This window comes from Dendrobates tinctorius, unplaced genomic scaffold (assembly GCF_039654945.1).
Source record: "Dendrobates tinctorius isolate UK_male_01 unplaced genomic scaffold, ASM3965494v1 ptg000241l, whole genome shotgun sequence".
Taxonomy (NCBI): domain Eukaryota; kingdom Metazoa; phylum Chordata; class Amphibia; order Anura; family Dendrobatidae; genus Dendrobates; species Dendrobates tinctorius.
This window is the reverse complement of record NW_027361908.1, coordinates 8,389,745-8,416,448: the sequence shown is the minus strand read 5'-3', so window position 1 is coordinate 8,416,448 and position 26,704 is coordinate 8,389,745. Positions and strand designations below refer to the sequence as shown.

At 39.5% G+C, this 26,704-nt stretch overlaps 1 protein-coding gene across 1 annotated transcript in view; it reads right to left on the bottom strand.

The window, feature by feature from the left end:
- LOC141060642 (dynein axonemal heavy chain 3-like) overlaps positions 1-26,704 on the bottom strand; it is a 2,648,786-nt gene that overhangs the window by 2,019,373 nt on the left and 602,709 nt on the right. The window contains exons 25-26 of the mRNA XM_073556958.1: positions 23,595-23,753; positions 23,264-23,492 (exon numbers count right to left, since the gene is read on the bottom strand). Of these exons, the coding sequence (XP_073413059.1) occupies positions 23,264-23,492; positions 23,595-23,753 (388 nt within the window). The remainder of the gene's footprint in view (positions 1-23,263; positions 23,493-23,594; positions 23,754-26,704) is intronic.

Here is a 26,704-nt window from a genome sequence, read left to right as displayed (position 1 = left end):
ACTAGAGTTATTACACTAGGCCTTGGAATGACTATACTAGGCCGTGGTATTTCAAATATGAGTATAGTAGGCCTTGGGGCTAGTAGTATAGTAATATGTGAAATACCACGGCCTAGTATAGTCATACCAAGGCCTACTGTAATAACTCGATTTTTAACAACTAGCATCTTGTTTCACAAAAAACAAAGTGGTGAAACTAGAAAGAAACTTATTTTTTAGACAAGTTTCAACAGTTTGTTTTTCATGAAACCAGATTCTATTTGGTAAAACTAGAGTTATTACACTAGGCCTTGGAATGACTATACTAGGCCGTGGTATTTCAAATATGAGTATAGTAGGCCTTGGGGCTAGTAGTATAGTAATATGTGAAATACCACGGCCTAGTATAGTCATACCAAGGCCTACTGTAATAACTCGATTTTTAACAACTAGCATCTTGTTTCACAAAAAACAAACTGGTGAAACTAGAAAGAAACTTTTTTAGACAAGTTTCAACAGTTTGTTTTTCATGAAACCAGATTCTATTTGGTAAAACTAGAGTTATTACACTAGGCCTTGGAATGACTATACTAGTCCATGTTATTTCACATATGACTATACTAGCCCTTGGGTTGGTTTTTAACATGTATTTACCCATCAGTGTGTGTGAGCGGCGCAAACAACATTAATGAAACTTATTAATGGTGAACCACAAATGTAAATTTATTTTTTATCACAAAAAAAAAACTAAAAATTATTTTTTACGGCGTTTGGGGGCAGATGGTTTCAATTTGGGGGTGTGCAGGGAATATGCAACACTTGCAGTTGAAGACGGTGTTTGAGGGGAAGGGGCAACAAAACTTGTGGGGGAAGGTAGTCCAGTTAAGGGAATTAAACTTGGAACACTTGTAGGAGAGGAAATCTGTTCAGGTACATTAGTTGTAATGGCATGTCGCCGTAGGCTTGTGTGCCTGGACCGACTTTGGCCCAATGCCCGCCTTGATTGATTTCGCCTTGAAGTAGGGGCAAATATGGAATGTAGGTCCCCCGTCTGCTGGTATGGCAGCTGCTGCTGAGGTGGCGGCTGCTGCAGCAGAGGTGGCGGCTGCTGCTGAGGTGGCGGCTGCTGCTGAGGTGGCGGCTGCTGCTGAGGTTGCTGCTGCTGCTGAGGTGGTTGCTGCTGCTGCTGAGGTGGCGGCTGCTGCTGAGGTGGCTGCTGCTGCTGAGGTGGCGGCTGCTGCTGAGGTGGCTGCTGCTGCTGAGGTGGCTGCTGCTGCTGAGGTGGCTGCTGCTGCTCTTCGTTGTCAGTGCTCGTCCTTGCAGGAGGACTGGTGGCGGCAGTGATGGCCCAGGTTTGCAGAGTGGTGGTGGCAGGGCTACTACATGTTGTTGTAGCGGCAGGGCTGTTCCATGTTTGCCTAGTGGTGGCTGAGCTCCACGCATGCATGGGATTGGCGGTGGTGCTCCAGACAGGAGCAGCGCTTGCCATGGTGGTGTCGGTGAAGTGACCAGCTGCACTCAGACTTGTGGTGGTGTAACGGTGGGTGTCCTGGCTTTGAATAGAGGTGTCCGTGCAGTGGTATGCAGCACAAGTCGGTAGTGAGGTGAAGCGAGTCAATGGTGGCACAGGTGGAAAGGACACCACTGACTGCTGACCGTACCGATTATGCTGCATAGCCTGCAAGAAAGCATTGTTGCAGGCCTGCAGCACATTCAGCTGTTGATCAGGACTAAGGTGTTCCGCCATGCCCTTTTCAATCTTACTAAAAAAATGGTGTGCTGGTCTGTTGAGGTCGGCCTCCAGACGGTCAAGGCGCTGTTCTGCAGAATTGAAGCGGTGTTCAAAGTGGTTAAAACCACGTTCCATGAGTGCAAAACCGCTTTCAACTCTGTCGGACAGTGACTTGAGGCTGGAATTAAATGTCTCGCTCAAATGCATAAACTCGGGCAAGACATTCCTGTCCAAGGCCCTCTGCCGCTGGCGGGTAGTGCCCGCATAACCAGTGGCAGAGACCTGGGACAGGGGAACACCTGATGGCCCAGCTTCCTGGTCACCAGCTGTGTGTGTGGTTGACCTGCAAGGTGCTTCCTGGCTGTCGGATGGCTGGGACGGGTCAGAGGACGTCCGAGGAAGGACCGCTCCAGGGCCAGGTTGCAGGGTGCTGCTCCAGGTGCTGTGGAAGAAAGGAAAATCATTACTACCATGCCTTTACAAGAAGCATCAGCTGTGGATTAGAAAAACACAGATTAATAAAAATAAAAACCCAAAATGTATAATACTTACGATCTTGTGGCAAGGACCGGTCTTAGGAACTGCAACGCGTGATAGTGACGGTATCTAGTTCTGGTCCTTGACGCAGATCCACTGCGAACCTGGCCCTCAGCACGAACATCACTGTTGAAGCGGTCCTTGATCGAACGCCAACGTGTTCGGACTTTGTCCACTGTTGATAAAAAAAAACAGTGCCGTCAAGGACAACAGTCACTGCGGCACAATGTAGCAATACAATACTCAAAGCAGTCACTGTAGACCCCGATGACACTGTTGGGTTTCCTGCTAGAATACGCCTAGCACGAAACCCAACAGTGCCGTCAAGGACAACAGTCACTGCGGCACAATGTAGCAATACAATACTCAAAGCAGTCACTGTAGACCCCGATGACACTGTTGGGTTTCCTGCTAGAATACGCCTAGCACGAAACCCAACAGTGCCGTCAAGGACAACAGTCACTGCGGCACAATGTAGCAATACAATACTCAAAGCAGTCACTGTAGACCCCGATGAAACTGTTGGGTTTCCTGCTAGAATACGCCTAGCACGAAACCCAACAGTGCCGTCAAGGACAACAGTCACTGCGGCACAATACAGAGCAATACAATACTCAAAGCAGTCACTGTAGACCCCGATGACACTGTTGGGTTTCCTGCTAGAATACGCCTAGCACGAAACCCAACAGTGCCGTCAAGGACAACAGTCACTGCGGCACAATACAGAGCAATACAATACTCAAAGCAGTCACTGTAGACCCCGATGAAACTGTTGGGTTTCCTGCTAGAATACGCCTAGCACGAAACCCAACAGTGCCGTCAAGGACAACAGTCACTGCGGCACAATACAGAGCAATACAATACTCAAAGCAGTCACTGTAGACCCCGATGACACTGTTGGGTTTCCTGCTAGAATACGCCTAGCACGAAACCCAACAGTGCCGTCAAGGACAACAGTCACTGCGGCACAATGTAGCAATACAATACTCAAAGCAGTCACTGTAGACCCCGATGACACTGTTGGGTTTCCTGCTAGAATACGCCTAGCACGAAACCCAACAGTGCCGTCAAGGACAACAGTCACTGCGGCACAATGTAGCAATACAATACTCAAAGCAGTCACTGTAGACCCCGATGACACTGTTGGGTTTCCTGCTAGAATACGCCTAGCACGAAACCCAACAGTGCCGTCAAGGACAACAGTCACTGCGGCACAATGTAGCAATACAATACTCAAAGCAGTCACTGTAGACCCCGATGACACTGTTGGGTTTCCTGCTAGAATACGCCTAGCACGAAACCCAACAGTGCCGTCAAGGACAACAGTCACTGCGGCACAATACAGAGCAGGGAAATACTCACTAAACGCCTTTTTGGAGGATGCTGTGGCGCTGTCCCAGCCATCCATCAACGCTGCGGCCACCTCATTCCATAGCCGCTGGGTCACCACATTGTCCTTGTACAGCCGGTCACGGCTGTCCCACAACGGCGAACGCTCCTGGACCAGGCTGATGAGCTGCTCATTATCCAGGTAGACGTCTTCATCCCGTTGTGGAACCTAGACAAAACACATTCATTAGAATAATCAAATTTAAATTGAATAAAAAGTTACAAAAAAAGAAACAAAAAAAAGAGTAAAAATAGAAGATAAAAAATAAAGAACATTACAAATCATTTGATACTTACATTCCGTATCACCACCGGGACTTGGCTTCGCTGCTCCTGCTCTTCGCCCTCACTAGTGCCGTCCGCAGATGATGATGACGATGTCTTAAGAAAGTTGAAAAAAACGTAAGAGATTTGGAGAAGCAGCAGATATACTTACCAGATGCACGAAAATAATCACCTCACGGTCTGCTTGCGCCAATTCCTGCCGCGATGGGGAATACTCGGATTCTGAAGACATACTGCATGTAAAAATAATAAAAATCATTAGTACATACATAATTTAAAAGGACAGGCATATAATGTAATATACTCACATTCTTCGCTGATATAATGGGTTCTTGGTTGACTGTCTGCTCTTCAATCTGTCAGTGTAGTAGTGGCAGAGTTTTGGCAGGCACCTCCTTTATATAGCCTTTTTTTTTTGACTTTAGAAGATTCTAACTAGGATAAAAAGTGGACACCACCCAAAAAACGCAGCGCTAAAAAATCGCATACCTGCGCATGCCAGTGCGCACGTATGCGCATCCATAGGCTATAATGGCCATTTTTAGCGCAAAACGTGCGCATACGTGCGCATGCGCTTTTTTCCAGGGCCAAAAAATGCAACATGCAGCGTCTGGAAAATAACAACGCACACCCCAAAAAAACGCAGCGCATGAAAATCGCATACATGCGCTTACAAGCGCGCATGTATGCGCACCCATGTTAAATATAGGGGGAAAATCGCATGCGCACGTATGCGTTTTTTTCCAGCTCTAAAAAACGCAAATGTGAAACCAGCCTTAGTTAGGGAAAAATAATAAAATAAAAAAATTGTATTTATTTCCCTTTTCCCATTAGGGTTAGGTTTAGGGTTGGGGTTAGGGTTAGAGTTAAAATTAGGGTTAGGGTTGGGGCTAAAGTTAGGGTTGAGTCTAAAGTTAGGGTTAGAGTTGGGGCTAAATTTAAGGTTAGGGTTAGGGTTGGGATTAGGGTTATGGTTGGGATTAAGGTTAGGTTTGTGGATAGGGTTATGTTTACTGTTGGGATTAGGGATAGGGGAGTGTTGGAGTTTGGGTTGGAGTTAGAATTGGGAGTTTCCACTGTTTAGGCACATCAGGGGCTCTCCAAATGCGACATGCATCTGATCTCAATTCTAGCCAATTCTGCATTGAAAAAGTCAAACAGTGCTCCTTCCCTTCTGAGCTCTGCCATGCACCCAAACAGTGGTTTACCCCCACATATGGGTTATCAACATACTCAGGACAAATTGCCCAACAACTTTTGGGGTCCAATTTCTCCTTGTTACATTTTTTTTTATTTTTACGGCTCTATATTATAAACTTCTGTGAAGCACTTGGGGGGTTCAAAGTGCTCACAACACATCTAGATAAGTTCCTTAAGGGGTCTACTTTCCAAAAATGTTCATTTTTTTAAACATTCCAAAAATTCCTGTGAAGCACCTGAAGGTTTAATAAACTTCTTGAATTTGGTTTAGAGCACCTTCAGGGGTGCTGTTTTTAGAATAGTGTCAGCTTTGGGTATTTTCTATCATAAAAACCCCTCAAAGGGACTTCAAATATGATGTGGTCCCTAAAAAAAGTGTTGTAAAAATGAGAAATTGCTGGTCAACTTTTAACCCTTATAACTTCCTAACAAAAAAATTAATTCCAAAATTGTGCTGATGTAAAGTAGACATGTGGGAAATGTCTTTTGAAAACTATTTTGTGTGACATATTTCTCTGTTTTAAGGGCATGAAAATTCAAATTTGTAAAATTGCGAAATTTTCAAAATTTTCGCCAAATTTACGTTTTTTTCACAATTAAACGCAAGTCATATCAAAGAAATGTTACCACTATCATGAATTGCAATATGTCATGAGAAAACAATGTCAGAATCACCAGGATTCATTGAAGCGTTCCAATGTTATTACCTCATAAAGAGACAGTGGTCAGAATTGTAAAAATTGGCCGGGTCATTAATGTGCAAACCACCCTTGGGGGTAAAGGGGTTAATGAACGCAGAGATTTAACAAATGAGTTATTGACAAGGTATACCAGTTTATTGTAAACCAATCCAGGTATCTACCTGAAGAAGATGTATGACAGATTGCAAGGGGGTGTAAAGTTGTCATCACAGTACAAGGATTAACACATGTTCTCGATTGCTTCACATGTTTTTTTACTCCCTGATTTTCATTACACCCTGATGATGTGCTTAGCCATATGCTCGTTGGAGTGGGGTGAAGTGGAACAGGACTCTCTGCTGTTTGTGATTGGGTCAGTAATTCAGTTATTATATAGCTGTTTGCTTTAGATCTTGTTACGTGCATTAATTCTAATTTATTTGTAAACATATCCATTAGTCTTTCATTTACATATTTTTATTTAATCCTTTGGTAATGTCATTAATTGAATTGTTAAATGTATTTAGATTTTCAAATATCAGCTTTGCTGCATTACTCTCTTATTCAAACATATAGTGGCCACTTATTTTTAAATTTTTACAAGGTTTCACTGTAAAATTATTGCCCCAATAGATAATTTAAATACTTTCAGATGCCCATTTGTGTGCATTACCTTGGCTATTTATTTCGACTATTTATAGAAAACTTATTTTGTGCCTTGTCTCTCCTCTCCTGTGTTTTAATATGTTTTTATTTGTGTATGTTTTTATATGTAGCTATTTGTTCCTAATAAAGATGTCTTTTTGAAGGAATAACTTTGTGTATTGTTTTTGCTTCTTTGTAACACTTTCTCTGATCTTGTTTTATATGTGTTCACAGGTCTTTTTGACAATGTCTTGAAAATGTATTTTCTTCCTAAATATGCTATCTCTTGCTTCCATATTTGTTCCTTTGTAGCTTTTCTGCTTTTAGTTTGATTGCACAATGACAGCAGTCTAATAAAAACATGTAAAACCATTACCTGAAGAGATGTGTCCAATTATTTTCAGAGTTTGATCTGAGTGTCAGTCATTTTCATCAGATTCTCTCACATGAGAGAATCGCATCACATGTGAGAAGGCAGATAAATTAATTTTTCCATCTTCTCCATTAGTTCTCATTATCTCGGATGACATACAAGTGCAGTCCATTGTTTCACAGGCACCCATAGACCAATTATCGGATGCAGAAGCAAAAAAAGCAGATCTACACCACCTCATAGTATAACATTGGGTTGATTGCTATACAATAAAACATTGGCTAGAACTTGGTCTTGTTAGGCTAGTTTCACACTAGTGTATGGCTGAGGTGCGGTGGGCTGTGTGTTTCCTCTGTGAAGCTCCGCCCCTGCTGTGCCTCCTCCATTCAGCCCCACCTTTGTCGGCATGCGGCTTGCGTACCCTATCTTTAGCATTAGGTACGCAGGCTGTGCAGATGAATGCAGTTGCCGCCGCATGCGTCTTTTTGACGGTGCAGCGACCGCACCAAAATGCAACACGTTGCGTTTGGCGCAGGTCGCCACACCGTCAAAAAGGCGCATGCGGCGGCAACTGCATTCATCTGCACGGCCTGCGTACCTAATGCTAAAGATAGGGTACGCAGGCCGCATGCCGACAGAGGCGGGGCTGAGCAGAGGAAGTGTGGCAGGGGGCGGAGCGTCACAGAGGAAGCCTGCAGCCCTCTGCACATTGGCTATACGCTAGTGTGAAACTAGCCTTATATGGTTAAGTAGAGGTGATAGTTGTGCCTGTACACTTCTACTGCTGAGGTTTTCTACTTTAGTTTTGATTATTCTAGTTTTCCCACTAGTTATGGACTAAATTCTGTTCAGAGGAGTAAGCTACCCATCTTCTACTGACAATCAGAATGATTCTTGTATCAACAGGTTATTGTATAGCCTCATTCAGCCATTTTTCACTTATAGAATGCATAGCCTGTTGACAAGATCACAAATCTGTTTTTTATCCAATACACACATCAAACTCGCCCTTTCAAACAAGCAGGTCCATGTAAAAATGGCTTGTACTGGGATGCCATCTGTGTGTTATCCGTGCGCTGTCCGTTTTTAGTATGTAATGGGTAGGAAAAGCTTAGAAACATTTTCATATGAGAAAAAAACCCCACATTGACTGAAAATTGGGTTCAGCACACACTGATTAAATACTGTCCATTTTATATTTGTACAGAAAAAAAAACAGATGTCTGAATGAGATTTCTGGCTAAATTAAGACGTGGCAGATTTGTTATTGATCTGTGCAGATTCTATTCAAAGATAGATTGCCATCCTGCTTCAAGTCATTAGTCTAAAAAGTATAAAATATTGAGGTTGGGAAGACAAAAAATGTTGTAATTTAGCTTTAAACCACAAAATAAATATTTTATATTCCTAAAAAAATTAAAAGTATGTTATGTTCCCTCAATGGCAAGTGCAGGTACATTTTGACATGAGATTTGTCCAAGTCTCCTTCGTTGCTACTGTAACACACTGTGGATATTTGTATCTGCATCATATGAACCACCTGTAAGCCAATGTACTCATAGATGCAATATATTGAGAGGAGAATCACAGCAGATCTCTGAAGCTCAGGGGAATAAATCACAACCTTTTCTTCAACTTTGAAGTTATAACTTCCTCTCTGATACTCCATACACATTGGATGCTTCAGCTGGTCGCAATGAAATTGACTGGTTTGATGAACGTAATACTAATGTTTCTGCAAATCTTAATATCCAGAGAACTATTAGAATGCAAAATAAATGTATTGTATTTATTCTGTAATGTCTCCATTCTCTGCATATTTTCTTCTTAGCAGGGAGTTTGTGTGTTCTAATTTGCGGGTATGCAATATTCTACAAAAAGCACTGAGCCGTGTCAAGCCAGTCACATTATCTAGATGAGTTTAATATAAAGTAATATCTCTGACTAATTACCATATTCCCATGCAAATCTTTGCAACATATACTTTTAAACATCAGCTAAATGACATTAAATGCGCTACTCAAACATGCAAGTAATTAAATAATTCCCCCCGGTTCTTAGGTCAGTGTATTTTCACAGTGGACATTTCATCTCATTTATCTAATAAACATTTTGGAATTCATGCATAAAAAACATTCTATTAAGAAGTGTCAATACTACCTAAACAACTATTAATTGTAAGCTTACACTGAAAGGATGTGAAAGATGATAAGGTAATTGTTTTAGTTTTTTTTATATATGGAATTCAATAAAAAATGGGTTGCCTTATCTTCTGTCTTCAGGAGCACAGCGCTCCTCTGTCTCAAGGCTTCCTGTTTGGCAGGGTGTGGTGTGTTCTCATGGTGGCATTGTTGAGTCTCTGATATAAACTGTGCACTCTCCCAGGCTGTTAGTAGATGCAGATTTGCCTTTGAAGCATCGGAGAAGAGCAGAGCTTTAAATCGTGCGCCTTGCCTAGGTGAACAGTCATTCTGACACTGCAAAGGTGGCAGCTAGCCTAGGCAATGAGCAATAGACTTTGAGAACTGAGATGATGTTTAATAAGAGGTAAATGGCAATGCAGCTTGTTTTTACAAGAGTTTTCCATTTTAAGAATTTAAAGTGGCTGTCCAGGAATTTAACATTAATGGCCTATCCTTAGGACTGGTTATCAATGTGTGATTGGTGGATTATCGACACCTGGCACCCAGCTTATCAGCTGTTCCCTTTGTCAGCAGCATCCGGAACTGCTTTGTTATGGAGCTGCACAGCTTCATCCATGGGGGTACTATACATCCACCCGTTTTTGATTTGAATAGGAGGCAGATGTGCAGTATTCGACTGCGGCCACTATACTGTTGACGGAGCTCTACTATAACTGAGCAGTTCCGAGTGACAGTGCCAGAGTCGTACCCCCACTGATCAAACACTGATGATCAATCCTAAGGATAAATGTTAAAATCCTGGACAATCCATTTAAGAACTTAAGGCAATTAACTATTAGTAGGTCTTTGATCAGGATCCTCGTCTTTTACAATAAAACGGTTCAGCAAAAAAATGTGAAGTTTGCTACTCATGTACATGTATCACCTATTAACAAACGGTTTAAAAAGTAGAAAATGAATGCAGAACTCTAGCTATGGGCAACGAGGCCTCTGAGATAGGTTGCATTCATGAGAGGGATTATCATTTTCCAGCATGACTTCCTTTGTCCCTGGTTTATTTAATCTTAAGGGCCTGTCACACTAAGCGATATCGCTAGCAATATCGCTATAACATCACTGGTTTTGTGACGTAGCAGCGATATTGCTAGCGATATCGTTATGTCTGATACTTACCTCTGACCGCTCCCCCGCTGGTTATCGCTGATCGCGCGAGAACATTCTGGGCCATTTCTCCTCGTCAGCTTCCTGCTGGGCTTCCTGTGGCGCCGACCAGCGACGCGTGGACGCGGGCGGAGGGCGTCAGGATCGCCGCGTCTGACAGGTAAGTAGCGACCGCCGACCCCTGCTATGTCGCTGGTGAGATCTGCCTGTGTGGCAGCTCACTAGCAACCACTTAGCGATGCACCAGCGATCCATATGGTTGTCGGGATCGCTGGTGCATCGCTAAGTGTAACGGTACCTTTACTCTCCCATAATATTCATGATGATAGGAACAATATACCCTGTCTTTTCCTTAGAACTGTATATTCACCTGTGGCAGAAACCTTTTTAGCTGCCTTATTCATCAACTGGAGCATGAAAGAAAAAGTCCATTATCTTTTGCAACATAGTGTTGCATTTAATTAAGTTATGGGTTAACGCTGCAGTGTAATTGGTGATTACCATCAATAATTATATTTGTTTGTTATATAGCTTTGATAAATTAGGTCCACTGTTTCTATACATGGAGGCTTATGAAATACCATAAAGCTGTTTTATCTATATGGAGACTTTTGAATTATCTTGTACATAGGTGAAGGTGAAGTTCGAGAACAAGCAATAAGGGAGAAGAAAATTGGGATTGCATTGCCCATGGCAGCCAATGAGAGTCTACTTCTCATTTTTATAGACCTTTCAGAAAGTGAAAGCACAGGACTGATAGGTTGCATTAACTAGTTCTCCACAATTCTTTTTTGGAAGAATATTAGTGTACATCAGGAATTTGTCTTTCCTTATATGACAAAAATAACCACTGCAGACAAAAAGGTGCCTCCTATGATAATACTTTATAAAACAAAAATAACACTAGAAAATAATAAAAGGGATATTTTAGGCTTTCATAAAACTGAGCTTTTTCTAAACAGTATAATATATGAATGTGGCACAACTTTTTAAAAGATTTCCATTCCGAATTGATCATAGGGTTTGGTGTGCCAAAGAAAATACATAGAAAATAGAGATAAGAGAATTATATAAAGTATGAATAGAATTCATTTTGAATTTTATGAAATTTGTAAAAAAAAAATCTGCCACCATTTTTTAGACTACAGAAGATTGCATCAGTTATGAATGGTTCATATAACCTTAGGTACAACTGCACACACTTCCTCATAATGCCATGCAACTATCAGATCACATGACATAGTGCAATCAATCAGTGGTGACTATTATAGTTTATATAAAAGCTGATGCAGGGAATACAGTAGCCAATTTAGGTTCATTTAAGAGATTGAGATGACATAATTGCTCATAGCACAGGAATGGAGGAAGAAATAGAAAGCCCTAGAGTATTGGACTGTAATATGTTGTACATCTGCAGTGGTGAAGATTTTTTAAGTAATCTGTGAATAATATATTGATTTATTCGGTAAGGGGAGGGAAAGGTGGGAGATTTGCTAGCAGAAGTGACAAGCTCAGTGTAATTGATCAGTGATATGGTATAGCTTAATTTTTTCCTGCTGTACATGATTCATCATGCACTAGAAAGCAGCAAGTCAGCATGGTGTAACTTGCTAGTCACATACTGAACTGAGTTTTTCACATCTTGTGCAATCCATTTTGTGAAGGATGGAATAATTGTTTTCAAAATACCAGTGAAAATTCTCTATCATTTAGAAAATTAACTACTTCACAAATCGTGTGGGATGCAAACATTCTTTTTTTGCACATCATATGCAACACCGATACAGCACATTGTTACAGGGGCTAGCTGTTTAGGTTTCTATTTATAATTTATTTTTATCTAATATGTGGGAAGTGGGTAAAATTTAGTAAAAAAAATAGGATTTTTTAAAATGTAGACATTTAACCATGCATCTCTGCTTTTGCACACTTTTTTACTAGTCCAGTATGCCAACCATACACACCACAACTATACAGCAGCTTGTTGCCACATTTTGCATTATGTGCTATTTATAGCATGTTTTGTTATGTTCTTTTTTGCAAAAGTTGAATAATTGGAAATGAAAAAATTGTGAAAATTTAATTACTGTGTTGGATAAAATGTATGGTAAAAGAAAAAGGGGCAATGAATGAGTGCAAAAGAAAAAAACCTTATTAAAAAGAAAGTGTGAGCTGCTAGCAGTAGCAGAAGCAATAGCACCACCGATGGCACCAGCCCCCTGGACAACAGTACTGTCAAACACAGGTAACAGTTGACCTCTTTTGCCTCTGACAAGTGTGTATGTGGTGAGGAATCGTAGGTGGTATGAAATGTATGGCTCATTTTTATAGACACATGTCAATCACAACAGGATAATGTTACCCCTGAGAGCGACACTATCATTTTCAGTCTGTGTTACTCTCAGAATGGTTTGCCTAATCACTAACAACTTTAAGCAGTAATGTTTTAACCATTTTTTTAATAAAAAAATAAAAGTTTGTGTTATTAAATGGGCTGTTGGCTATTATCAGGTTAAAATCTATATTTATAATGAGATCCCTTTGGAATTACCAAGGCTGTGGTTGTGCTAAAAGCTTAAAAAAGAAGTTGAATAAAATTCTAGGAGCCCTTAAAATATTTTCAAACATCTTTTCAGGGCAATTGGATGTTTTGCAGTACTGCAATTTGTTGTGAATCAACTTGCTGCAAATCAATTAAAAAAAACAAACTTAAATTTTGGGCAATCAATACCCCCTACTCATTCAGAGTGGTTATCTAAAATACATTGTCATGAGGAGCTTTCTAGCTGGGAATCATATTCACATATACACCTCAATAAAATTTGGATACCTTGGACTAAGGGTCCCGTCACACCAAACGATGCACCAGTGATCCCGACAATGATACGACCTTGTCAGGATCGCTGGTGCATCGCTACATGATCGCTGGTGAGCTGCCAAACAGGCAGACACACCAGCGACCAGGACCAGCGAGGATGCTAGTATCCAAGGTAAATATCGGGTAACTAAGCGCGTGCGCCGCTTAGTTACCCGCTGTGTACCTTGGATACCAGCGTGCTCACACTGAGAGCTGGTATCCAAGGTAAATATCAGGTAACTAAGCGCACACGACACTTAGTTACCCGCTGTTTACCTTGGATACCAGTTCCCAGCGTGAGCACACTGGTATCCAAGGTACACAGCGACTAACTAAGCGCCATGCGTGCTTAGTTACCTGATATTTACCTTGGATACCAGCTCCCAGCGTCTTCTTACGGTGCTGGGAGCTCGCTGATCATTGGTCTCCCACTGCCACACGCAGCGATGCATGCTGGCCAGTTGGAGACCAACGATCAAAAAATGGCCCAGGACATTCCTTCACAATCAGCGATACCCAGCGGGGGGGCTGGTCGCTGATGTGTGATGGGCCTCTAAGAAAGCCCAGGGCTTGCGAGCAAAATATTTACACTCCACACCACACAAACCCTATACTTACCCTCTTTGTCTTCCCAGCAGACGGTCTTATATCATTCTTTTTAGTATTACTATATTTATCCACTCCTCTTAACATTTTGTCCCTCTTCAGTCACCTATTTTGTTATGAACATGGCTGGTATTACATTTATTCATTATTTGTTAAATTAATTGGATTTTATAACTTTACTGGTCTTTTTGCCCTTTTTGTAATTTAATATAATGTTATGCATGCATAATATGTTTTTTCTATTATGTATTTCACTTCTCTACAAAAAACAAGAATTATTAAAAAAAAAACCTGGGGAATTTGAATTTCAAAGAATTCTATCATCTCTCGTAGGAAAGCATGTCTGGTTCGCAAATTACTTTTCCCACAATTTGAATAAGAATTGATATGAGTGGGTACATTACAATATTGTACCCCATCATGATTATTTCCTCCACCATATTCTACTAAAGTCTTGGTTATTTTTAAAATTAATTGATGTGCTTCCAGCATCCTGATTTACAAATTTATAACTCGTTGGGGTAGCTACTGTCAGCACAGTTTTGGTGACCTTATTTTCTATTAAAAACGGTAAATCAAATCCTTTGTAATAAAGTCTCACTGAGCTTGTTATTGTGTGAGTTTGCAGCTGAATGCATTGTTTGTCTAAGGAAAAAGAACAACAAAAGTGATACATTGTGTCATAGGTAATATACACCATTTACAAGACTTCTAATTTCACGGTGCATGACAACACTTGTACTGCAACACAATATGGGTTAAAATGTAGAACTGACAAAAATGTCATTCAGGGACCCTGGGAAAATAAGGAATTATTCAAACGGTACTTTTGTAACCTCATACAATCATGTTCCTTTTCAAACCATGCATTTGTGTAGTGGAACAAATCCAGAGTGCACGTTTTGTGCCAAGGTTCAAATATCAGCACAGAAAAGGCACCTTTGTGAACTCATGGATAAAAGATGGCATTAGACTGGTATTTTCTTGTCCGGGAGGGTTTCTCTGATTGCAGGCACTCTTCTGCCTAGATGAACATGTATCTTTGTTTATACTATCTGATTCGACACCGTTGCATAATATTAAATTTGCAATGAGACACTTTTTGTTCACTTTAGGAAGTGAAATCTAGAGTACATTTAAGAGACCCAAACATGGCAAGTAATGGAGAAAAAAATGAACAAATTTTGATTAACATAAGATAACCTATCATCTGTAATTTTAGGGTAGGTTTTATTGTTTCTATGATGTATCATTGGTCTGATTGTTGATAATTGATAATAATGTTGCATTATTTGTGTACTTTTCTAAGCCAGACATGTTTATCTGTGTTGGTATGGTATTATATAATTATGTACCTACACTGCAGTCACAAAATCCAGTTGAGCATGTGATGGCTTAAAAGGTTGCTCTCATCATCAATATTCAGGAATGCACCACTCCTAAGCCTTCCAGCTTCCTGCTTGCCAGGTGGGTGTGCGCTATAGATGGATGAACAGCTGGATGTTTGGGTTCGGCAGAACAGTTACAAAAGGATTGGGTTCGGGTATCAGAACAATACCCAGACCTGAACCTGGACCCCATTCACTTGAATGGGGTGAACATCCAGTGTTTTCCACACTTTCATGTGCATGACAGTGTGGCAAACACGGCTTCTGATCAGAGTTAAAATCATTACAGCCGGTTAGACAACTGCAGTTCCCAAGCTGTCAAATGACAGCGTGAGCAAGCAGCTGTGATCAACGGTATACAGTCTACCTCCGGTCACTGATGTTAGCTGATGGGACTAGTGCTCCCATCAGCCGACGCCTGCTGCCGCTATTAGCAACGAGAGCAAGAGCGGTTGATGGAAGAATTCATCAGCCGGCGCCCACACTGTAAGTAAATAATAAAAAAGTGTTGGTTCCCCTGTCTGTATTTTTGATAACCAGCCAGGCAAAACTCAAAGCTGGGGGCTGCAATCCTCAGCTGTCAGCTTTAGCAAGGTTGGATATCAAGAATATAGGGGTTTCCACTCAGATTTTTTAATTATTTAAATTAATAATTAAAAAATGGTGTGGAGACCCCAGCATTTTTGACAACCAGCTTTGCTAAAGCAGACAGCTGGGGGCTAGTATTTTCAGGCTGGTAAGAAGCCATAGATATTGGTCCCCACCGGCCTAAAAATAGCAGGCCGCAGCTGCCCAGAGATGGCACATCTATTAGATGCGCCAATTCTGGCATTTTGCCCGACTCTTCCCACTTAACCTGTAGAAGTGGCAAGTGGGGTTCACATTTGTGGGGTTGATGTCACCTTTGTATTGTTCGATGACATCAAGCCCACGGATTAGTAATGGAGATGCATCTATAAGACACCTATCCATTACTAATCCATTAGTTGCATGGTAAATAAAGACACAGCCAGAAAAAAGTCCTTTGTTGGAAATAAAACAAAACACACTTTTACTTTTTTATTTAAAAATAGCAAACACAGTTATATTCACCTAACGCCCATTCCATCGAAGCCCTCATCTTCTGTAATAAAACAAAAATAAAAAACAACTATATCCCTCATCTGTCCATCGTTCTGTCCCATGCCGTAATCCATGTCTGGGGATAAACAGTTTTCAGCCTGGATGATGCCAAGATGCGACAGTCCAGGCTGAAAACCACTGGTGAATGAGCTGCTGCGAGCGCAGCATCAGTGACCAGCAGTGATGCCATTGAGGTTACCACAAGTCACTGAGGCTGCGTTCCCAGCCAGAATGAATTGCAGTGACCTCCCTCTGGTGAGATCACCACTAGCATTGTGAGAAAAAGTATCACGGTGCAGAGTTCACCGCAGTTCACCAGGAGAATTTCACTGTGGTGAATTTGAACTACGATTAACTTGCCTCTGTACCATGAAACTTTTTCTCAGTGGTTTCAGCCTTTACGGGTGCATCTTGGCACCATCCAGATTGAAAACTGCTGAAGCGGACAACTGAGGGTTGCAGTCCCCAACTGTGAGTTTTGCCTAGCTGGTTATCCAAAACACGGGGGAACCCACACCGTTTTTTTATTTTTAATTATTTATTTACAGCGTGGGCACCAGTTGATGAGTACTCCCATCAGCCACTTCTGCTCTCTCTGTTATAAGTGGCAGCAGGTATTAGCTGATGGGAGCTGTAGTCCCATAAGCCGACACCAGTGACTGGAGATAAACTATACTTCTGATCACAGCTGCTGGCTCATGCTGTCAATTGACTGCTTGAGAACCCCAGCTGTCTGACCAGCGGTGATGATTTTACCACCGTTCAGAAGCAGTGTTTTTTGTGCTGTCATGCACATGACAACGCGTCAAACACCTGGTGTTCAGGGGACCTATCGCGAACAATATCACAGACTTCCTGATGAAGTCCGTGTTTGGTGACCTTGTCTGAACAGTAGGTGTTCGGTATGGACACCAAACGTTACTGTTTGGGTTCGCCCATCTCTAGTGTGCGTTCCTGATTGATTTATTGTTTAGAACAGCAAAATGTTTGAGCTGCTTTTCCAAACTGTGTGGCCTCTGATGCTACAAGCAGAGGTACTGTAGGTTTGCCTCTATTGCATCAGTGGCAATAAGTCTGGTCAAATCCATAGATCCAGCCAGCTTCATAGTAGTTCGTATAAGCTTTATTGGAGAGAACTTGTAAGCGCTGTGCTCCTTGAGTAGGAAACTAGCTATGACTGATATACTACACCATGGTCGTTAATCATGGCAAATAAGAAGCAACAGATTTAAAAATACCTCTGCTGCTGTGAACCAAAAGGATTTTTCAAAGGAAGCAAATTATAAATTATTGTTTTTTATAAGCTTTTTGCAACTTTAACAATTTATCATGCTGAGAAAACCCCTTTAAACAAAATGACCACCAACTTGAGATGTCAGCTTTGCCTCATAATTTTGACTTACTCTATTCCTGTCTTTCTTCAAGAACATTAATAACACAAGGCCATGAACCATAATCACTAAAGAAAATAATGCCATCTGCTGTTAGTTGTGGTTTGACATTACAGCAATAAAAAGAATGTGTCACAATGCCACGAGAAATAGTGTGGAGCTTGGAGCACTAAGCTACAGAGATATGTGAAGGTTGTACATATTAATTATATAATTGCAAAGATGCAGCCTTACTGGGAGGAAAGCTTCCAAGTCACAGAGTATCAGTATTATTGCATGATCTTTCAGCCCTAAAATGCATTCCAGTTAGCTTAAAGGGAATCAATTTTTGCTATGTAATTTTAGGACAGCATGATGAAGGGCGTAAAACACAGAATTCAGCAAACTGTAACTTACCAGATTGTGTGCTGTTGTTTACTTACAGTGAAGGTTTCATCAAGCAGTGATTATCACTACTGGACTAGGTCTCACACGCCTGCTAGACCAATCATGCTCACTCATCTCATAAGTGTCTCACTATCAACAGACAATGCACACAAGGTGCTATGGTGTGGGCGGGGTTAGCTTTCTGAGCTCTGCTGGGTGTTATATCTAAAAGCTCTTTATTTCAACTGCTACACCCAGTATACTAATTTATACATTCCTGGAATCAAGGTCTCTTTTCCTACAATATGCTGCTTTCAGATGAGGTAGCAAAAACAGGTGACAGAGTCCCTTTAACTCATTGGAAAGCTTCTTATTGTAAATCAAATGCCTTGTTCCTCATTCAGCATTCAAAACAACTCTGAATAAGGCCACATTTGGTAATTTGCAAAGTGGAATAAAGTAGGGTTCAGTGTACCTTTCTTCTTCTGTGTGATACATAAATGTTGAGTTCCACAGCTTTTTAAAACAGTAACACCATTTATTATCATACTGGCATTTTGAAGCACACATGCAAGTATGTTTGTTGATTGAATAGTTCATAGTTTTTTTATTTTAGGATTTGTACACTTCATTTCTGTGCTACTGCCCTCATTATAATAGTCTTATTCCATTCAGTTTTTTTTATTCTGATATGAGCAAATTTCAACCAGGAAAACTGGGGGCACTATGAATTGTCATTCTGCAAAATACGACGACAATTTTCATCTACATTCAATATTGGATGATTAGTAAGATCATAGAACTAAGAGTAGGACACAATAATAATAAGGATAAAGAGAAAAATAACAGTTGAAGCAGATGAACACAGGTTGGTTTGAGAAATATCTCTGAATATATTATTAAACTTTCCCTTTTTGAGGCTTAGCTCAACCTTTACTGTGTATTGAATTTAAAATAAACTAATTTTCTACTATTCCGATGTCAGATATTTTCTCCCATGTCTATGAAAATACAGCTGGAAAGCCACATACTGTATAATTGAGACAATGTATTTTGCTATCCAAATTAGAGGCTACAGATGATTATTAACTAGAGATTGCAGAAACGGATGACAGCAGTACGATAAATGCAATATGTTTCTATTTAAATCATGGCTCTTTTACAAAAGGACCTCAGAGTTTGCTTATTGTATGCAAGGCACATAGATCTGATTTGTCTTCATAAATGTAATGACACTTTTTGCTGCGCAATTTCCTAAATGTACATTTCTAAATTTTTTTTAAAGGTTGTCCACTACTTTTTCATTGATGATCTATCCAGGTCATCAATGTCTGAACGGTTAGGGTCTGACAAGCAGCACCCCTACAGATCAAGCATATCTGCCTCCTATTCAAATCAATAGTACACTGTCACAGACACTAACAGAAGATGAGCTGCTTCACAATCAAGCATTTCCGGTTGGCTGCTGCTGACACTGAGAACAGTTAATCATCAGGTGTGATGAGTGTCGGACCACTACCAATCAGACATTGATGACCTATCCTAAGGACAGGTCATCAATGAAAAAGTAGTGGACAACCTCTTTAACTCCTCATGTGCCTTTTTCAATGTTTATTTTTTTAATAATATGTCTTTACAATATCTGAAACCTGCAATGTTATATGATCTAGGGTTCAGATTTTTCCTTAGTAAATAATTTAGGTACAAATTATTCTTCCTTTTTAAGCTCTAAGCAAAGAATGACTAACTAGGCGGGAATGTTTGGTTTAGAAAAGTGAGAAAAATAAGTGTGGAGCTAAGAAACCAAAATTATATCAAAATATTTCACAAGATAAATGGGTTTAGCTAGAAATTGAAACGAGCAAAGATAGGACTTGAGTTAGCAATGATGACTGTTTCCTGAGATGTCACTGAGTGGTTTAGAGCAATGTGAATATTTTTCTTTTGACTATCGTTGGACTGTATAAATAATGCCCGGGACTTATGGCCAAAAATGGAACATGGGACAGCAAACAATAAAACATTTCTGTAACATAAGCAGGATAAGAGTAATCTCACATAAACCAACCCTTATGTATCATACTAAGCACCTATCTGGAGGAAAGAGAAGCATTATTACAGGTGGAAGACAAAAGGGGCATTCTTATAAGTAGGAGTCAAAGAGGAGGCCTTACAACTGCTTAAAACCACAAATAAGACTTTCTTGCAAGGGGTAACATTATTATAAATTGGAGAAGATTTTCTTACTGGTTCAAGAAACGATGGAGAAATTGTAACTGGTGGGAGACAGAGGAGGAAAAATGACTAGTGGGAGGCGTAGACAAAGATATAGTAAATGTTGGAGGCAGACTGGCAGCATTATTACTGGTGGGAGACACAAAGTCAAGGACGAGACATAAGTTTACTCTACTGTGAGCAGGCCATAACTCCTGCTAATGTCCACATATGCAGCATGCAAGGTATGGTCATTACTCTGTGCTAATGCACACTGCTGTCTCTTTCCTCTTCTCCTCTCTGACCGCATACATATAGTGATAACAGAGAGATGTGGTTTCAGAAATGCTGGCATCTCATTGGTCAATTTATTTTGGGAACTCAGGAAAAAGAAGCGCCTTTATGTGTAGTAACATGCCCCCAGAAATGATGGTAAAAGGAAATGAGAACACATCAATAATTGAACTCCTAAACTAGATAGAAGAAAAACACATTCTAACTGGGGTAGAAAGTTAAAAGGAAGAAGTCATACAACTTTCTGCTTCATAAGTTGCTATTACTAATTTAATTGACCTAATGGAAGCCAAGGTTGACTAACACCAAATAGTAATGGTAAAATAAAAGTTACCGTTTGTAAGATGTTAGAAAGACACAAAGAAAGGAAAGCAGAGACAAGTTAGTAAACTCATAGATTTTATTTTGTATATTAATCATACAGAACGGTTAAAATATTCAATAGAAAAGAAATGTAGTCATTAGCTGCTGTATGGACCTAAAAAAACTTTTGCTGAATACTATACTAATTTATTGTGATATAATAAGAAATCAGCATGTACCACATTTCTCCGTGCCACAAAAATGTTATACAATGTGTCCAACACATCTGCAAACAAATGAGGGGACTTCTCATTGGCCTATTATTTAGAACTATATCATACCTAGAAGTGAAAGTAAGAATGGAGGCCACCAAAGATAACCAGTTTTCGTGACCTACAACAATCAATATACTGTAGCTCAAAGCCTTACTCTTGCACAGAAATCAACACAGCTGCTGTAACCCAACATATATGCTGCTTGTGTATATATATGTATATATGTATGTACATATATATATATCTCACATTTAAAACTAGAAATATATATTTAGCCTATAATTTAATGCTCCAACTTTCATCATATAAGAAAAGATAAATTTGAGCATTGAACGCTGGGTTGTTTTTCGGATCTCTTTTGCAACACTGTCTATTAGGTCCATGGCCATTACATTTTCCATGCTCATGGCCCCCATTTTAGATGATGACTTTTCACAATGTATTTCATGGCTTCCATCCCTACATGAGACATTATTACTATCACATAGGAATAAAAAGCCATAAAACACCACAGTGAATTTATCTCGATCGGATGCAATACTTATTTTCTTCACATGATTTCACATCTATTTCAAAACTAACCAATAATTTCATGCTACATTACGAAACATTTTAGACTATATTTCAGTGACAAGTTGCACACTGAAACTATTACATCAAAAATTAACAAAGCTGCAACTGTCAAAGGAATTTTTAGTGAAAACACAAATGATACAGTAAAACGGCTTTATCCACTAAATGTAACACAACACCAGGGACAGCTACACTGACAAGACAACAACTAACATGCACCAAGAAATGTGGCAGATCTTTGAAGAAACCAAGGATTTTGTTAAAGCCAACAAACACCAGCCCAAGTAACACATAAAACTTTACAAGACGTCTGAGTCAATCTACGCAAACGATTATAGAGACCCCTCTCAACACAGAGATCTAGAACAAATAAACTTGCCTCTCTCTAACTGTTATGAGACATGCATTGTTTGTATGTGAGACCCAAGCGGACAATTTGGCAACAGTTACACTTCATAACACAAACTACACAGCATCCAGCATTATGATATTGGGTCAACAAAACATGCTTAGTGTATCTTTCATTCTACACAAAACAACAGACCACTGGTATCATTACACAAAAAGATGGAGAAACTGATGGTCTGACAGTATACATTAAGTACATGCAGAGAAAGAACACTAGACAGTTTATTAAAACAGCTAGTGTTGAATATAAATAATAATTTATTCCAAACTTAACATAGATCAAGGCTCGGGAACCAGTTACCTCTTTTACTATCCTTACTTACCTGCTTGATCCTGGTCTACCACATAGTGGAATTTTTGAGTTGCATAAAGAAGAATAAGGTATTGGTCAATTATGACTATATAATTAAATTCAGTTGTCCATAATGTATATACAATGTGTAAAATGTAGGTTGTAGTCTAGAGATAATGTTTTCTAAATGTCAATTCTCAAATAAAATGAAGATTATCAGATCACTTAAATTGTTCATATTGAAATTGGCCAAACTCTTATTGAACCCACCGGTACAACTCTCAACCCACCTATGCAGGCCGGGCTTGACCAAGTAAGCAAGTGGTCTCAATAGTGAGAAGATAGCAGACCACTGTCAAGCAGTGGTAACAGCTTATCAGCCGAAAGAACAAAAGGTTAGGGTGTGCTGAAATCTAACAGCCCAATCCATCTATTCCCTTTCCCTTCTAAATATCAGTTGTTAGGAGAAAGTTGGAAAACCTCTATACATGCTAAATCATTGTTCAGTCCAGCTGACTTTTGGTGGCTAGTCTGACATTAATGTGAATGTTCACCATATCACATGCAAGTTTGTGATATCACTATTGTTTAAATATTCAGAGAAGAACTCTATGAAGTAGAGAAAAAGTATACATTTCACTAATACTAAGATTTAGAAGCAAGATATGACTTTAGTTACTGCTTATCAATTAATATTTTTAAAAATAAAATGAAATCTATAGATAAATTGTCTTCCAAGACATCATAGGACCAAAGTAAATATAGGTAAATGTAAAGATCTACACTGTGCTAATATCAACGATTTATTGATAGAAAATAAAGCTATAAGTGCAGTTTTTCCTAGATAAGGTAGAAAATATCTCAAGGAAATAAACAAAAAAAACAAGCTCCTGGTCTCTCCTGGCTAAAGCCTAAACCCAGTTCTATCATGTTGTGAGTGTGTGGTGGAATCAACAGGATATGACTTAACTGTAGAAAAGCATCATAAGTAATCATCTTGGAAGGGTTAAATAACAAATAGATCCCAAGCAAAGACTAAGGATATTCACCTCATGAAGCCATTTTTCAACTAAGCCATTGGCATTTGATGGAATTATTCTTGTCACCAGCTCAACTTTTTCATTTTCCAGTGACTCCATGTGAGTAATTTCTTTCTTCACATTAAATGTTAGTTTCGCAATGCCTTCAAAGCATTTCTTAAGGTGTGGTTGGACTCTAAGTGGATCCTTTGTCTCAGAAAGGATTTCCAGTAGCTCGTCATTGGACAAGAAGAAAAATCTAGTAGGGTGTTAAAGGACAAGAAGAAGGATAACCTGAGTGACATTCAAACAAACATTTCATACAAACATGCAGGGCTGACAGAGAAAACAGACTGCTTACCTTGGAAAGAATAGCCTTTTCCTCTCCAAATAATCATTCAGGCCTTTCTGAATGTCATCCAACAGTAATTCTGCCTCCTTCAACTTATCCAGCATCTGGGGCTGTGAGATAACACTCATGGCGTTGACCTCCTTCACAGATTCCCTCATTATTAGCCTCCTGGTGAGCAAGATAGAATATAGTGAATGTAATAACCATACTTCACACAACAGACTCTCTCGCTTTCAAATTGAAAATCCCCTTATTACAAAACAAGGGGTGATCTTTTCTGTTTCCATACCTTTAAATGGGACTGCAACATTTATAGCTTTTTACAAAAACGCAGCTGCTTTTCAAGCTTTGGCTAAATAGAAAGTGCTGGCTAGTAATTCTGCTGTGGCTGAATGCTTTATTCTCTAATACACTTTGGTGAGGGGCTTTTCATTTTTAACTACATTTGACAAGGGAAAGTCCTTCGTCCATCTAATTATGACTGAGCTTTGTTCAGTGCCATTAACCCACACTGCTGGATTGATCCTATTCTATTATTTGCCCTAACCAGTTCAATAAATCAACACTGCTTATTTTTTTTTCCTTGGAAAATGAGAGAGCTCATTAGGAGGACTGTGTGGGTATAAATGATGTGGAAGGAAACAAAATAAGTCAAATATGAAGACAATAACAAATACTTGCAAAGAATTAGATTTTTTGTTCTTCCAAGTCAAATCAAGAGAATGGATATATTGGGATCAAAAGAAAACATGTTGTTGAACATTTTTTCTGTCCTACTTGCTTATAATCTGTATATATGCACTAATTAAGACCTATAATAAAACTATTAACAGTAAACTTAAAAAAGTTACATAAGCATCTGATACTAATATACTAATATTGTGTCAAAATTTTCTAATATATTCTAATGTTATATTATTCAGAGGAAAATACATGGAGAAAAAGTTACAAGAAAAAGCTTTGATACAAATCTTACAGCTGCCCTTGTAGTATTTTTCACGTCTCCTGACATGTCTGATATTTGCATTTTCCCTCAATTCACAGTTTGGAGTTATGTTTTTGAGAACTCTACATGATGAATTTACCCTATTATTCCTCCTAAAATATGATAAATAAGTTGCCAATTGGGCATCATCATTTCCCCAGTCTAACATTGTTGTGACTCATTGGACCAAGTCAAAGTGTGAGAAGATACATCTTAACGCCACGTTGTCAACTCATTCATAAATTTATAGAAGGAATAAAAGAAGAAGGGCACAAAACAAAATTGTCATTTCACATAAAATACAAGGATGTACTAAACTGAAAGTGATAGGAAAGGCTGCAAACCCTATTTAACTAGTAAGTGAAGCTTACTGATACTATTTAAACAGAGAGCATAAAGGGCCTGTCACATTAAGCGATATCGCTAGCAATATCGCTATAACGTCACTGGTTTTGTGACGTTATAGTGATATTACTAGCGATATCGCTATGTCTGATACTTACCTCCGACCGGCTCCCCCATTGGTTATCACTGATCGCGCGAGAATGGCCTGGGCCGTTTCTCGTCGTCAGCTTCCTGCTGGGCTTCCTGTGGCGCCGACGAGCGATGCGTGGACGCGGGAGGGAGGACGTCAGGATCACTGCGTCTGACAGGTAAGTAGCAACCCCCGACCGCTGCTATGTCGCTGGTGAGATCTGCCTGTGTGGCACCTCACTAGCGACCACTTAGCGATGCACCAGCGATCCATATCGTTGTTGTGATCGCTGGTACATCGCTTAGTGTGACAGTACCCTTAAACCCAAGTTTCAGACCTCAAATCAGCACTTTGATAAGTCAACTGTTCTAGAAAACAAAATTTCATATTGTACAAGCTATGCGGTGATTTATTATTAGCTCTGTCAACAATGACTGTTTAATATGTGTCTGAAATATTATTATATCTTTTAACAGTTTCCCTTGGAGTTATTGGTGTATTTAGAAAAATCTGAATTCAATGTCATGCTCTATAACACTAAAATGATGGTATCTAAAAAGGGAACATGTCAACAGCTATTTGTTACGAGAACAGCATGATGTAGGTACAGACACCTTGATTCTAGAGATCGGGACTCTTACTGCTAGTTGATAAAATCACTGCTTCCTTTATTGCAGATTTACCTGTTCTCTGAATACTTAGCTATGTAAAACCCCACCGACACCATGGATTGGTCGATTTCTGTGTACTTTACACATTGACAGAAAGCTACTAATCAGTGGTGGGGGCGGGATTACACAGATCAAAAGGACTTTTTGGCACAAGAAAACTAGTCCTCTAGTGATAATCTCCTGCTGATAAAAAAAAACTAATTTTATTGAAACAGGCATCCCAGTTAGCAACATATGAAGGGAATCACGGTCTCTGTCCCTACATCAGGTGCTATCAGGTTAAATATCACAAATCTGATGACAAATTCTCTTTAAAAATGGCTGTATCTAGTAAAAGTAATTACCGTAATTATAAACATGCTTTGGTTTGTGGTAATGTTGAATGAAAAGCAATGTCAGAACTTCATCTAAAGCAAAATTCAACTCATTGCTCAAAACAAGCACATTAATAGATATTAAATCATACAGGTAAATACGTGCACTAACCATATATTTTGTGTTGTTCATTGTAATCTATTCATTGTGACAATGACACTTTATCAGTCATGTAGAAAATGTGACTTGCCTTTAAATGTAGAGATCTTATCTTTAAATGTATTTACTATTTATAAGCTATATAATTTGTACCCCTTATGGTTTTAAACATTAAGTCCCCTACAGGGAGAAATGACCATATATATAAAGACATTTGAATATGCCCTACCAGCTGTTCTATAATTTGCATATACTATAATACTGTCTAGACATGTGCAGATGGGTCTGGTTATTGCAGCCAATGACCAGCTTCTTTTTCAACGGTTGTTGGACTTAATACTTGGATTTTAAAGAAGTGAAACTTTACTTACCAGATATTCATGACATATCCTACTCATGTGAGAGAAAATACCGTATGCACTACTATGGAGGGTGTTCATGTAAGTTCCCACACCATTAATAGATAAGAACAGTAAACTTGGCACTCAACTTTGAATGGATTAAATGTGTTTTA